This window comes from Natrix helvetica, assembly GCF_964273705.1.
Source record: "Natrix helvetica genome assembly, chromosome: 2".
Classification (NCBI taxonomy): Eukaryota; Metazoa; Chordata; class Lepidosauria; order Squamata; family Natricidae; genus Natrix; species Natrix helvetica.
Window position 1 is genome coordinate 100,953,453 of NC_138552.1, and position 15,760 is coordinate 100,969,212.

The 15,760-nt window shown below is 36.2% G+C and overlaps 1 protein-coding gene across 1 annotated transcript in view; it reads right to left on the bottom strand.

The window, feature by feature from the left end:
- The window catches only part of DNAH6 (dynein axonemal heavy chain 6), a 206,828-nt gene that overhangs the window by 10,734 nt on the left and 180,334 nt on the right, over positions 1-15,760 (bottom strand). The window contains exons 69-72 of the mRNA XM_081944223.1: positions 13,035-13,154; positions 6,947-7,068; positions 3,755-3,884; positions 459-586 (exon numbers count right to left, since the gene is read on the bottom strand). Coding sequence (XP_081800349.1) covers positions 459-586; positions 3,755-3,884; positions 6,947-7,068; positions 13,035-13,154 — 500 coding nt within the window. The remainder of the gene's footprint in view (positions 1-458; positions 587-3,754; positions 3,885-6,946; positions 7,069-13,034; positions 13,155-15,760) is intronic.

Below are 15,760 nucleotides of genomic sequence, written 5' to 3' on the forward strand. Positions count from 1 at the left end.
TATCTATCTATCTATCTATCTATCTATCTTTTATCATCTATCATCTATCTATCTATCATCTATCTATCTATCTATCTATCTATCTATCTATCTATCTATCTATCTATCTATCTATCTATCTATCATCATCTATCTATCTATCTATCTATCTATCTATCTATCATCTATCTATCTATCTATCTATCTATCTATCTATCTATCTATCTCATCTATTTATTTCTCTCTCTCTCTCTCTCTCTCCCTCCCTCCCTCCCTCCCTCTCCCCTCCCCCTCCCTATCATTTTTCTTTCATATTTCTTAATCACTATCGCTTTTGGAGAGAATTTGCTTTCCAATCTATTTACTTTTTCTGGGAGTATTGGAAGAATGATAGAATACATTAGTCAAACATTTTGATTTAAATCCCAATCATAACACCAGAATTTATTCCATCAATTAAGAAATGTATGTTTTCATACCCTTAGCAGACTGAGAAGACCATTAAAACGATCTATTTCTTGCCCAAGAACGGTAGTTAGAGAATCTAGTCGACCTTTGCTATCTTTCACAAAAAGGATCTCTGCAGCAAGGTCCATGTCCAGCTTCTCTGAAAATAAATAAATAAAAGAAACCCACATTATTTTCATCTTTTAGAAAGTTAGTTACCACACATTTAAAATGTACAGGGATGGCTAATAGCTGATTTGAGGAGGGATTTGTGGGACAACAAGCAATATAGGATCTGCTCAACATCAGATTTCATACCAACTTAGAAACCCAGGAATTTTCTTTTATTGTTAAGAGGCTTTGACGGCAAAAGAGATGCTCGGTCAAGGCATTTACTTAAGCCATTGGTGATGGCTAAGCATCTAATCCCCAGGCTCTCTTAAAGTCTGAGAGTTTACCGCCAACCTTTCTAAAGGGGAATTGTTTAGTGGCATTGCATAAAAGCATACAGCAATGGCAATTAGTCTCCCTGGCGTCAGTTTTGACTCTTTAATCTCCCCCCTCAGCCAGAGGACAGGGTTTCATTCCGGTAGGAAATAGGCCATGCCTATGAGGGCATTCTGGGCACCAACTTCACACACCACAGCAGAGATCCAAATTAAATAGTTTTATGAGATAATACACCAATCAGGGAAGGATGATAATTGTAATTTTTCATAGTAGGCAATATTAAAATCAAATCAAACAATAACACAAAATAAAATAATCTTCCCAAATTCTCCAAGGCTTGGTAGGCTAAAAACAAGAGACTTTAACATTTTTCTATTTTCTGTGGTCTACAGATTTCATCTAAAAGTATCTCTATTTATAAAAGGAAGGAAGGAATCACAAGAAAAACTTTTCCCCCTTCCTCATGTCAGTTCTGACTTTCCTTTAGAATAGTTATTACTACAGAGTAGTTGGTTAGTTAATGTTTTGATATATTGTATAAATGCAAGTGATCTCTTCAAAAAGTAAGGGGCTTATTTCAAAAAAAGCTGGGCCTTTTGTTGGAAATTTCAAAGTAAACCCTTTGGAAAATCAGACAAATGAGACTGCTACAGTATAGCATGGAACTATACTCAACATCAACATACTGAGTTAACACTATATCCCCCAAAATTGCTAGATACAACTGCTAGATAGGGCATTCTCCAGATTAAACAAACATCTTTGGAAGAAAATATCGTATTTTTCAGTCTATAAGATGCACTTCCTCCCCTCCCCCAAAGTGGGTAGAAATGTCTGTGTGTCTTGTAGAGCAAATGTTGCCGAAGCCTCATCCACTGGCTAGCTCCTCACCCTTCAGCTGTTTTCGGCCTCTGGGCACCCTGTTTTCGGCCTCTGGGCACCCCATTTTTGGCCTGTTCCAGGCGGCGGTGGCGATCGGTGGCGGCGACAACGATCCCCGCTGCCTGGAATGGGCCAAAAATGGGGTGCGCAGAAGCCAAAAATAGGGTGTGCAGAGCCCCAAAATGGGACATGCAGAGGTGGTGATAGGCAGCAGTGATCCCCGCAGTCTGGAACAGCTGATGAGTGATATTCTGGGAGACCAATCCAACCACCAATCAGATGTTCGTGCTAAATCAGGCTGCGATAATGTGCTGAAGCTGACCAGGCTGTTTGCTGTAAGGATGTTAGCCAGATGATGGATGCTGGGAGGCAGTGGCAGATTTTTTTTTCTTGTTTTCCTCCCCAAAAGCTAGGTGCAACTTAATTGGTATGGAGTGTCTTATAATGTAAAAAATACGATATTAGGTGACTTCCTTTGCTAATGAAGCAAAACAAAGGAACGAACCTAAGGATATATTTTAAATGTACAGACACACTGGCATATTCTGGAGAGCACTGCAAAATTAAGTATAAAATTCTATGAACATACAAAGCAAATAGATAGAGATTTTATATTTGAATAAACATATATAAGAAGCTGTCAAATGGCATACTGGCAAGTGAATTTAACATTCTGTTTCTGTACTGTACTAACTCAAGTTAGATATTACAATCAGAATAGACAGCCAACTATTTAATAGGGCTGACATTAACAGGTCTTATGAATTAACTATGTTTTTCTAAATAATTACTCATTAAGAAAATATTTGCGGATATGCACTTAAAAGAATAACTTGCCTCAATTAAGATCATCCCTCAAAAATGGCTTATCAATAGCAATGTCATTTGTATCGTATGTTATTTTTTAAAGGAAGCAAAAATTAAATTAGGTTTAATCTGCATTAAATAAAATCATTATGCTGTTTACTGCTTATTGCCTTATAGCAATTGTATTTCAGAGTCTTTTCTGCAGAGCAGAACTATACAAACCACAAATGGCCTGACAAGCATTTTTCAGGGTGAAGATTTTAATTTGTGCATTTTTGAAGCAGTCTAGACAAAATCCATGGTGAAGTCCAGCACAATGTCTATATTGTGATTATAGAAACAAGGTGCACTTTAAAGGTATGAAGATTATTTTCATTCTACATCCCTATTCTCTGTTACAAGATGTTTCCTAAAAAGATTGTCATGTTTTTAAATTTATGTTTTTTTCCTCAATATTAAACACGAAGAACAAAATAAACAAATTAATTCTGTGTGAATCTTAAGTAGCACACAGATTTTACTAGAGTAACATGATCCTGGACAGAAAATAAAAGAATTACATACGTTATTCATCTTGAATTGTTTATGTTCCAATTACTTTAATATATACTGGAGAATATTTATTTTTAAATGACTTTTGCTGTTAGAATCGTTTAGGAGACTGATGTATTTCCCCAGCCAACATGTACAAAGAACTAAGATATTTTTTATTTCTTGAAAGGAATCTCTGGCAACTTGTTGTGGTAGTTTCAGTTGAACAGCCGTCTTCTGTATAAGCTTGTTTGTTGTTGAAGATGACCTTAATACTTCTACTTATATAATACAGACACAAAGAAATGTTTTACCTCAGAGACCATGTCTCTCTCCAATTCTTTTTTTTCCTTTCTCTAAACTTTTCTCCACTGATGTCTATAGAGGAAAGGCTTTGATCACACCACCATGATTCCCATATTACCTTCCCCCCCTTCTCCCAGCAGATGTCAATATCCTTGTCTTCAATTAAAATAAAAAGTATTGAAACTAACTCACCATGCACCTCTGGTCATGGAATAGACCACTTCTGAATGATAAATACATTACATAAATCTGAATATGTTGAAAGTGATTGAGATAACCAGATATTTTGTATATAAAGGAATAAGACAAGATAATCCCTGATATTAAGAAAACTAAGCAGTGATTGTCATACCAGGAATTTTAGCAAGGATTGAACTAGCAAGCTCATGCACAATCTCATCATTGCTTTTTCCTGATCCCTGGGCTGTGGTTCGTGGCTGAACATCAAGTATTGTAGTAATCAGAGTATTAGTTTCCTTTCGCTGTAAAAAAAGAAAATATGAAAGATATTAATTTTAGAAGCCCATATTAAAAATACATGACACTTAAAATTGAAAGATTTCTTTCTATACATTTGCCTGTTTGTTTAATTTCACCATTACTATGAAAGCCACTAATTCTTTATCAAGGTGAAGATTTTACTCATTAAAAAATGGCTCTGAGTGAAAATCATCACACAGTATATTTTTTCCATTTGGTCTTTAAAACTGCTTATAAAATGCATTTATATTCGGTTTCTCATTTTGATTCTCTAATCAACAGAAGTATTTAAAGCTGATTAAACTAGTTGGCAACTCAGTCAAGTAAATAATTTTAAAGCTTTCAGTTGAAGGAAAGGCAATCCATCTACATATTTTTAACAATGATCCAGTAACTTTTTAGAATATAGATCAGAGGTAGCCTTAATGATGAAGGTTGAATTCATATTTAATAGTTTTATGTAATTACTTTCTAGGAAATAATTTTTTAAAATTGCTCGTTCTGTGAAGGGCCACTATTTCTTAGGCTATTTACATCTTGTGAAATGTTTTTCAAAATGTTGAACTTTAAGCTTATTATATCCTTCATTTGTTTATAATGACTGATATACTATCAACCATCATCAACATGTTTAGCAGTTCCTCGGTCTTGAAGTAACAGATTTTGATATTTGCTTTGGCAATTTTAAAAATGAGATGATCATACACAAGATAAAAATGAGCTGAGGGGTCCTTGGTCTCTGAACTTGGTTGTTGTTTTGCAGATGTTTCATTACCCAAGTTAACATCATCAAAATGAACTCTTTATCACCAAATGTCAGTGTTTTTATATATGTGTTTCTGTCTAATACTCCATTTCCTCACAAGAAACATTACAGATAATGATTTACAATAAGATATCTTGTTTTGAAGAAACACTCAAGTTCTTTCTTCCTTTCTGTGCCCCTCTGAATTTATTTATTTGCTTCTTTTTTTGTCTTGTACAGTTTTTGTGACTTTTGCATTGTTCCTTATTTTTAAATATTTTAAGTTGCTGGGATTCAAACAGCATATAATAAATTGTCATTATTACATACACAAAACGTGAAATCATAGCTACCAGTTTTTTAGCTGGTGTTGGCTGCATACACATCAAATTCTTCCCAAGAACCTAGGATATTGTCCCAAAAGTGCTTTTCAAAGGGCAAGTAGAGTTTCAGTTCTGAACTGAATAAACGTCTTGGTTGAGAAGTGAAACATCTTCAGGGAACAAAAAAAAACTCCACTTGTCTTTTGAAAAGCATCTTTGGGACAATCATGACATGGATGACTGAATATCTCCATAGAAACCTAGGATATTGTGTAGGAGTGAATCCAAGCAGTGTGGCCTTTTGTAATCGACAGATGGGAAATTTATCAATATACATATTTTCTAAGTATTGTCCAAGATTTTTTGGTATGGCACCCAATGTGTCCATGACCACTGGGGACCACTGTATCTAGTTTAAGCCATAATTTTTCAATTTTCATTTTCACTTGATATGTTGTGATCTTCTCCAATTCTTTGTCTCCAATTCTACTGTCTCCTAATATTGCTACATCAATTATCCACATGTCCTTCTTTTCAGCCATCGTTAAATCTAATGTCAAGATTTTATACTGGAAATCTTACAATATTTTAACCTGCTCATTCTCAACGATTTTTTCCAACTCTATGTTCCCACCAATTTGATTGCATTAACTCAACTAGCTTGCTCTTCTGCATCCAAAATCCAACCTTCAGTTTCTTTTTTTAATGTTCCAATTGTAAGCCATTGCCAGGTTTTACCTTAGCCCTTTCCTCTCAATCTTTTATAAAAATTATTCATGACCTGGCAGAACATTAAAAAAATGAAACCAAAGGCTTGATTTTAGATGTGCAAGAGCAAGCTATTGAAAGCAATGCGATCAAAGTCAGAATTGAAATACCATCAAATAGTTCAAAGTGCAGATTATGTAAAGAAACAGAAGAACAGTAGATCATATACTTAATTGGTGCTGGAAGATCACACAAACTGATTATAAACAATGACATAACAGTTGTCAGAATGATTCACTGGAACATCTGTAAAAATTATCATGTAGCAATTGAATGGAAACATAGATTTGAAAAATTAATTCAAAAAATGAGTTCTTAGAAAATCTATGCATTGACAAAATTTTCATCTGTCAATTTCAAAAGGCCATGCTGCAGATACATTATGACATCCTAAGTTCTTAGGAAGAATTTGGTGCATATGAAGGCCAACACCAAAAGAACTGGCAGAAGTGATTTCACATTTTTGTGTACCAAATACTATTTGATAGATGGTTAAAAATGCCAAACCCAGTCTAAACATCTGGCTGACTATGCAATCAACCATAATAATTTATTATGTTAATATTACACAAGGACTCAGGCTGTATAACAGATGACAGATACCTGAAATACTCTCGGGGAAATCTTGCCCTTGAAATAAGATTTTGTATTTTAGACTGCAGGAGTGTATTTGTTCTGTTTGCAGATTGCTTCAGATTTCTGCCAACTGTAAAGGTGACCTGCCCCATGCCGAGAGAACTAGGAGGTGGTGGAGTTTAGAATGTTGGCAATTCCATTGAGAATAATTAAGATGATTTTCAATAAATGATTTAAAATAACCTCAGAGAAACTGCACTAGATGTTAAGAGAGCACAGTTTTATTTAACAAGAATATTGCAGGCTGACGGTGTAAATTTGAAGTTATTCTTCTGTTAAGCAAAATTATTAATTGATATGGCAATATCATTTGTATAAAGATTATTGGTAATGAAATATCTATAGCATACATTATAACAATCATAGCATTTTAAAATAACTGAAAAGAAAACCTTTCACATGACTGAGAATTAATTTAGTAACATTTTAGGGATGGACACATTTTAGTAATCCTGCATAAAACACTTAACAATTACTGCTTGTTATTTTTGTGCAACTGGCTAGCACTAGCAAAGTCCTCCTTTTACACTGAGCTGTAAAACACAATTTATCTTAAATTAGTTTTGAACATTTATTTTGAGTATATTCGCACCTGGAATGCTAAATTGGCATTTTCATGCATTCCAAATATTTCTGGGTCATCAATCAAAGGAAGGTTTTCAATATACTCCTTAAAGTTTTGCAAACTGTCAGCCACAGGGGAAAAATATATTCCTGTTTTATTAAAAAAAAATAGAAACTTATTAAAAGACAAACACAATAACAATTTCATGCATTCTATACGATGCAATTTTATGTGGATTCAACTTTAATAATTAATACCATACTGCTAGCTTTCAGAGAACATTCTACCACTCTACATGGTATGTGTCAGATTAGGTCTTCCTAAAGTTACAGGACTTAAAATATTGAAAAATAACTTCCCAAACATCTACATTAAAAATTGTCTAAGTATTTTATAATACTTTCATAGTTTTTCTCTATTGTTTTACAATATATATTTGTTGCTTTATGAAAGAGTAGAGAAAACACATTAGTATGGAACGCCATTTATACAGAGCTTATTTGAAACAACAAATAATATTGCTTTTATTGGCTGTCTTGATAGTTGCTCTTTCTATGTATTTAACTGAATGCTGGTGTTTTATCTAATTGGGCTTAGAATATTTTAAAGTTATAACAAATAGTTTTAAAACATTCTAAGCTCAATTAGATAAAACACCAGCATTCAGTTAAACACATAGAAAGAGCAACAATCAAGACAGCCAATAAAAACAACATTAAGCAATTTTTTTAGCGCTTGAAGTTTTTTTCCCCCCTCAATAAGTTTGAGAAATAAAAGGAGCTCCATTGATTGTGGACTTTGGGGAAGCATCCTTGAGGAGAGCCTCTCTCCTTGAGTTCTCCTCAAGGACACCATCCAAGAGAAGGCTTTCTCCTCTGCCACCATTGCAAATTTCGTGAGGATACTTAGAGAAGAGCTTCTGAATATAATTTCTAGTCCCTAAACAGTTTCAATTTTTAATTCCCCCTTTCTTCTAAACTGGTCCCCAGTGAAGAGGTACTAAGGTACCAGTCACTGAAATAAGCAATTTTAATATTCCTTGGGGAGTTTTTTGCTGTGTTTTTAGCACATAGAATAGAATGGCATTGACATTTAATTATATATTTATATTTATATTTATTAAATTTATAGACCGCCCCCTCTCCCCGAAGGGACTCGGGGTGGTGTACAGACCACACAATAAAAACAGTATACAAAATTAAATATTCTTAGATACCCGTAAAATCAAATTAAATACTAGGCTGTACAGTATGATTAAAAATTAAAACAACCTAAAAACCTACCCCTAAAAATTTAAAATACAGGCTAGAGGGACACAAAACTACAGTTAGGCCAGGCCAGCTAAGCTGAACAGGTGGGTCTTAAGCTTCTTACGGAAGGAGCGGAGATCAGTGGTTATTCTAATATCGGGGGGAGGTCATTCCAGAGGGTCGGGCCCATCACAGAGAAGGCCCTACTCCTGGGAGTCGCCCGCTGGCACTGCCTAGTGGACGGCACCCGGAGGAGTTACTCCCTGTGAGAGCGAATCGGCCGCAGGGATGTATGGGGCAGGATCGCATCCAGGTGTTGCCAGCACAGCTACCAGGGTGGCAAGAAAACTTGCTGAAATTACCATTGTGAATTAGAAATAATGTACACACTTCTCTGGAGTTTACTCTGGGTTGAATTTATGAGAGAGAAACTATTTGTATGGACATTTTTAAACCAACAAGAAGAAATAATACATTGCTTACCCATTAACATTAGACAGTTAATACTCACACAAATATTTTATATTTATATAGTGTATATAGCAATCTGATCATGTAAAGTGAATACTGGTTAAGTAAAGTGATTGGTTTTCATTTCAAAACAGGAAGGAAATAATTAAAAGTTATCGGAGATAGTGTCAATTCACTTGAGCAATGAGAAAGCTGTTTGGTAGGAATGACATCCAAAGAGTTAATTAAAACCTGTTCCTTGGGCATGCAAAGAAAGCCAACCTTTAAGATAGGATTAAATAAGATTGAAGAGATCCAGTTTGGGCAGCAGTTAAGACCCCAGGCCAGAAACCAGGAGGCTGTCAGTTCTAGTCCTGCTTTAGATACAAACCAGCTGGGCACTTTTGGGTGCTCTTTCAGCTCTGGGAAGGTGGCAAACCACTTCTGAAATCTTGTCAAGAAAACAGTGGAGTGAAGACTGATTCAAAAGGATTAAAAAACACACAGACTGAAAGTGGGGAAGGACTTTTAAAATGTCTAGGGTAGTAGAAAAACTAGGTAGCTTAAAGTAGAAAAACTAAAAACAGGTATCGCTAATTGGGAGAATAAAAGTAGGAGAACAGAATTTAGGCCCTGGGAAAGCCACAAACTCTCCAGAGCCCTTGGGAAGTTATTATTTTTTAAGCCCTGTGGAGGAGAGTCTCAAGAAAGTTTCAGCAGCTTTCTGCAGTTTTCTTTTTTCTTTTTCCCAGAGAAAATCACTGGGCGCGGGAATGAAAAACAGACTGGATCAAAGGCTGAATTTTCCCCAGTCTTTGGAATTAGAGGGAAAGAGTACAGAACCTATTCAGACAGGGTACAAGCTATGCTTGGCATTGATTTTAATTAAGACCAATAGTGTTAACATTTTCTCTGATCGTGTTTTATGAGAATGGAGATGCTTGGGCAGTTCAAGCTCAAATTAGTACCTGAAACACTCCTGATTGAGATAGATATACACATAGATATATGCTTCCTAATGACAGGAGGAAAAAGGTGAATTACTTGATCACCCACTCTAACAGCATGGAGTAAAGTATTTTTTTGTACAGAAATACATTCTTAATTTGTAGAGCATTCGTGCCAGGGAGAATCAGATCATGGTTGTACTCAACAGCTGGGAGGAAGAGTAGGAGAATGAAATCAATGCAAATACTCTGAAGGACAAGACCAGAAGATGAACTACAATAAAAAAAAAAACCCTGAAAACCTGCAATGAGTAGAACTGAAACCACAAGAACCTAGGAAAAGTATTCACAAGGATGGCTTGGAAAGAATGCAGCTTTCCTCATATTGCTAATGAGATGTAACTGTTTGTTTCCAAATGAACTGAGATTAGATCAGAAAGAGCAAGTTATGAGACAGATGTGCTCGAATGCTCGAGAATAAATAGGGGAAGGGAATGCAGGCTTTGTAAGAGAACGAGCTGCACATTTCTTCCTTGTAACCAAAGGAAATGGGCCAACAAATGTTAAGGCTCCAATTATTAGATTATATTTGACTATTTTAAAAGACAAAATGCATCTATTGGGATTAAAAGACCGATGGGTAGGTCAAGCCTTGCAGAAATTTCCAGAGCTTTATATTTGCATTGCACATTACATTTAGATAATCTAATACACATTAAGTATGCCTACTACAGCTTGTAAAATATGTAGTAATTGTGAGAATGTGTACAGCTAGCAGGCTTTCTAGTGAACTGGACTGGAACATTTCTATTAATAACTTCAACATGCAACTCTAATTGAAAAAAATAATTATATAACAATAGCGTGGTAAAATCAAATGCTTGTATTTTTCCAGTGATTTTCAAAGCAGGTGCATGAAATTTCTTCAACAAAATGAAATAATAATGCTCTTCATAGCTGTATTCCTATCAATCTCAAGAGCCTTGGAGATTCTGTACCATTTCATTCTGCTAGTCATGTATGAAATGTACACAAAGGACGTCTCATTTTGCTCAGCCTGTCTTGGTGATCATTCCCTGCTCTGTATACAGGTAAATCACGACTAGTGCAAGTTCAAATAATGCAATATTCGATATAGTGTGAATTGTAAATTAATACTAGGTTGTGTTTAATGTGACCCAAAATTGAATCAAGGCAAGGAACATGGGTGCAAGCGCATATACAATTTAGCTGGGATGTGTATGTTAAAGTAAAGGTTCCCCTTGCACATATGTGCTAGTTGTTCCCAACTCTAGGGAGCAGTGCTCTTGTCTCCATTTCAAAGCCAAAGAGCCAACGCTGTCCGAAGACGTCTCTGTGGTCATGTGGCCAGCATGATTAAACATCGAAGGTGCACAGAACGCTATTACCTTCCCACCAAGGTGGTCCCTAATTTTCTACATGCATTTTTACATCCTTTTGAACTGCTAGGTTGGAAGAAGCTGGGAGAAGTAGCTCACTCTGTTACAGGGCACAAGGGATTTTAACCACCAAACTGCCGACTTTTCTAATCGACAAGCTCAGTGTCTTAGCCACTTAGATACTGTTAATCTTCATGGGCACAAATTGGAGAAAAAGAAGAGTGTGTCAGAGGAAAACAGTTCAAGTTTTAAAAAGAAGATGCTTGTTATTATATTAGACCAAAAATTTGATGCAATTGAACATGAACAGGGTCTTAGCAACATTAAAAAAGGGCATGTTGGAATGCCTGAATCTATGGTAGAATTGTTTTTTTTTAATACTGCTTTCTGTAACTACTCTATGACTTTGCTAACCATACATTTGAATTATATTATTTTTGTCCTTCAATGTAACATTTCATTAACATAAATATATAACAAATTATGTTGAAAATCTTTCTGTTGAGCTGGAACCAATTACCATGTTTTCCATAGAAATATCACCTCGAATAATGTGAATTTGAATAATACAGCCCTTTCGTAGGATCATTAATTGCACTAATCATTCATACTATTCAAGTGGTGTTTCCTATACCTAAATGTTTCCCCTATACACCAATAAAGACACCCGTTTTCTGTAAATGCTTTTCATCAACTATTTGCTTCTTAGGAAAGAAGTACTGCTCCTGAAAAAGCAAATTAATGAAGAAAAAAAAAGGTTGTCTTGAGCTCCTATGAGGAAACTACTAATGAACGGCAATACAGTAATTTAAAATAGCAGAATAAAACATTTTGTTAATAATGGTGCCCCCCCCCGCCCCCAAAATACAATGCATACTTAGAAATGTCTAACTACAATATGCGAGAAATTCAATTTTTTTTCTTTTAAAGTTGTATCTACTGAGAAATAAAGAGCAGTTTGGGAATAAAAATAAACTCATGCAGCATATTGTAGATATGTAGGTAGTGTCTTTCCGGAAGCTTTTATTTGAAAAAATCGGAACCCAGTGACATATTGGGAAAGGTTGATCAAGAAAAGACAAAACTGAAGTTGGGAATCAGGAGGTATGAAAGGAGAACTTGAGTAAAGTAATATCCTCATCTAGAAGACATCACTCATTTGCACTCAAAAGTCTGGGAATAAGGATGCTGGCGATGCATTTGCCATACGCAGAAGTAATAAACCATTGTACTGTGACGGTGTGCTCTATTTAGCTCACCAGCAAAAGGAGCTACTGCAGCTGACCTTGAAAGGAGCAGAAGGAAACACTGCATCACAAGGGCAAGATCGTCTATATTTGAACGTATAGAAACTCGACCACCGAAATTCTAAAATGCTTCTCTTCATTTAACTTTACAGTTTAGCTCTTCTGAATTCAAGGTTTTAAAAATGGAGGCTGCATGATCCAAAGATCTTGACTTTTTTTGACTGGGAATAATCCAGAAAAACAGCCACATGCTGATACCTATAACAATTCAGATTTTAAGAAATTGAGGGACAGCACGTTCTAACATATGCCCAATTCCTTGTAAGAGAGAAATAACCACATGAGGACTAAATGGATGAACATAAGGATGGATGGCAAATGAGCAGTTGGGGGGAATGAGAATACATTGCAGTCACTTAAGAAACAGATTAAATCATGAGAATCTGAAATGTACCACTCAATACCTGAAATTGTATTAATTTAAAATGAAATTAGGTATACCTGATTTTTATAAGATTATGTCCATTCTTTTAAGGGAATCAATTACCCACTGATTTATTTATTTTTTTTCTTTTCTGTCATTGAAAATTATACTTGGTGAGTTCTTTTGAGGGTTAGGCTCTGGTGAACATATTCAAGTTTTATATGTGACAGGTGGCCAATACACCTCAGGTTGTGTATTCTTGCTCATAATAACCATTCCAGGGAAGAATGCAATACCAGTAATTAGTTTTATTCTTCTCAAACACAATTGAATCATTTTAATAGAGTGATTGCAATCAGTTTAATAGAAGCTTTTACTAATGTCAAAATGTATTTACCTGATTCAGAATATTTATACTTCTCTTCCAAAGTTTCAGGAGAAAAAAACCTCTTTAGGATTGTGCGAAGACACCTTTGATCCCAAGCATCTGTAACTCGTCCTCCATATGTAATCTCCCCTGCAACATGATTTGTTTTACAAATGATCTCATCATTCATTATGTTTAATGTAACACATTTTTAGCTCTATTTTCTCTGAATAATTATTGAACTAGTGACTTCTAAAATGTGTTATCATGCATCTAAATTTCCTCTGACTACATTAATAGAAATGTGCAAAATGCCAGACTATCACATTATGTGCAATAAGATTAATTTTAATAATTGATGAATATGCAAAATTGTATACTTGCAGGCTGATTAATACTTGCATAATTAAATAACTGCTATTTGGTAGGAAAAGTGTAAAATATGGATACCTGTGTATCTTATAACACTTTGTGACTAATTTTTTCCTTAACTACGCCAAGCTTTGGTGTACAAATTTGGGTTGCAAGATTATTCTATCATTTAAATAGAAACATATAGCCAAAATGATAAACATAATAGATACCAGTAGTGCAAATTTTGACTTTCCATTTTCATGTCAGATTTTGAAATTTTGTTTTTAAAAGCTTTTAGTTCAAACAATACCCAACCTTTTAGAGCTTTAGGGCAACTGTAATAACTTCATAAATATATAAAGTTGTACCTACTTTGCAGTTTTCACTGAACTGCAGTGTTAAGTATATTGCTGGCTGCACATTAACAATAGTGAAGCTGAGAGTGCCAGCAGATTGAGCTCTGGGTAATAAATGTATTGAAACAGCCAAGAAAACTCTTGAGACTGAAATCATAGTAAGAGTCTAAAGCTAATTTTTACTATGTGAGTTTGTGTTTTGTCCACAAGTCAAGGCGAACATCATAAATAATAATTTATTGATTAAAATAATAATGAATATTTTTCATATATAATGAATTCATTATATAATGAATTCATTATATAATTCTTGGGAAGGACTCCATAAGTGGATAAAAATGCCAAATCCAATCTGAATATCTGGCTGACGGTGTGATGGAACATAATAATACTTTATTGATTATTCATAAGGCCATAATAGAATAATACATGTTCCCATGAGATATACAACTCGCCTTACTGCTGGTCTGGAAGTATGAAATGTAAAACAAGAAAAGACCATGTGCTACAAACTAGAGCAAAAGACCTAAAGGAGAATGAAAATCATATTTCTGTTTCACTCCTACAATTTACCCCAATCATACTGGTTCCCAAATATGTTGTTTTCTTCAGATGAAGGGCTATATCAGGGATCTGCAACCTTAAACGCTCAAAGAGCCATTTAGACCCGTTTCCCACAGAACAGAAAACACCAGAAGTTACAAAACCTGGGTGGGCATGGCCAACTCTATCTCCTCCCTCTGTCTGTATCTCCCTCTGTGTGTGTGTGTGTCTCCCCCTCTTTGTATCTCTCTCTGCACAAAGACAAGTACAGGGCCACTTTGCTCCTGTACTAAAGCTCTAGCCATTGCCTTGCTGTGCCCCCTCCGGCAGCTCTTTGGCTGAGTGCAGCGGGCGCAAGCTCCAGCCCGAAGCAGCAGGAGGCAAAGGCTGACTTGAGCATAAATGTGGCACGAAGGCAAGTACAAAGCTGCTTCTACACTGCACTAAGGCTCTGGAGACACTTCTCCTTCTCCCCCCCTCCTCTTGCGACCCCTGGCCAGCTGTGGCAGGGCCAGAAGGGTGTGCATGAACGGAAAGATCCTCTCAAGCGAGTGGCCACCCACTCCGTGCATGCCTTTGCTGCGCTTTGGCCGAACTCGGCCACTTGCTTGAGGGTCTTCCTGCTCGTGCGCACCCTCCCAGCCCCACCACAGCTGGCCAGGGGGTTGCGAGAGGAGGAGGAGGAGGAGGAGGAGGAGGAGGAGGAGGAGGAGGAAGGAAGGAAGCCTCCACCACGGCTTGCACCTATTCCTCAGCCAGCCTGGAATTCTAAAAAGAAGAAAGAAAAGGATGACGAAGAGTCCTAAAAAGAGCTCGAAGGCTTTTCAAGAGAGAGAGAAGAGACAGGGAGCGAGAGAGAGTGAGAGAGAGATATAGACAGACAGACACACAGGCAGACATAAAGAGAGACACAGATATACATACATACATATATACATACATATCCTACACAGAATCCATCACCTCACACGTAGAAAACTCACTCCACTTCATAGAAACAATAAAGAAACAAAACCTACAACCCAGCGACCTACTCGTGAGCTTCAATGTCATATCCCTCTTCACCCTAGTGCCTATAAAAGAACCCTTGACAGCCATCCAGAACAAACACAACTCCCTAAACACATCCTGGACCTGACCAACCACTGCCTAACCAACACATACTTCATCCATAATGGACAAAGATACAAATAGATAGAAAGAGCACCCATGGGATCACCCCTCTCACCGATCATTGCAAACTTATACATGGAACATTTTGAAACCAACATCTTAGATAAATCTGAACACAAACCCAAACTCTGGCTTAGATATGTTGATGACACTTTCATGATTTGGCCACACGGGAAAGAAAAACTGGACAACTTCCTCACACATCTCAACAGCCTACACCCCAAAACACAATTCACTATGGAAATAGAAGCAAACAACCAACTTCCCTTTCTGGACGTCGTAATCTACAAAAAAACCAATGGCTCCCTAGGACACACCATCTACCGGAAA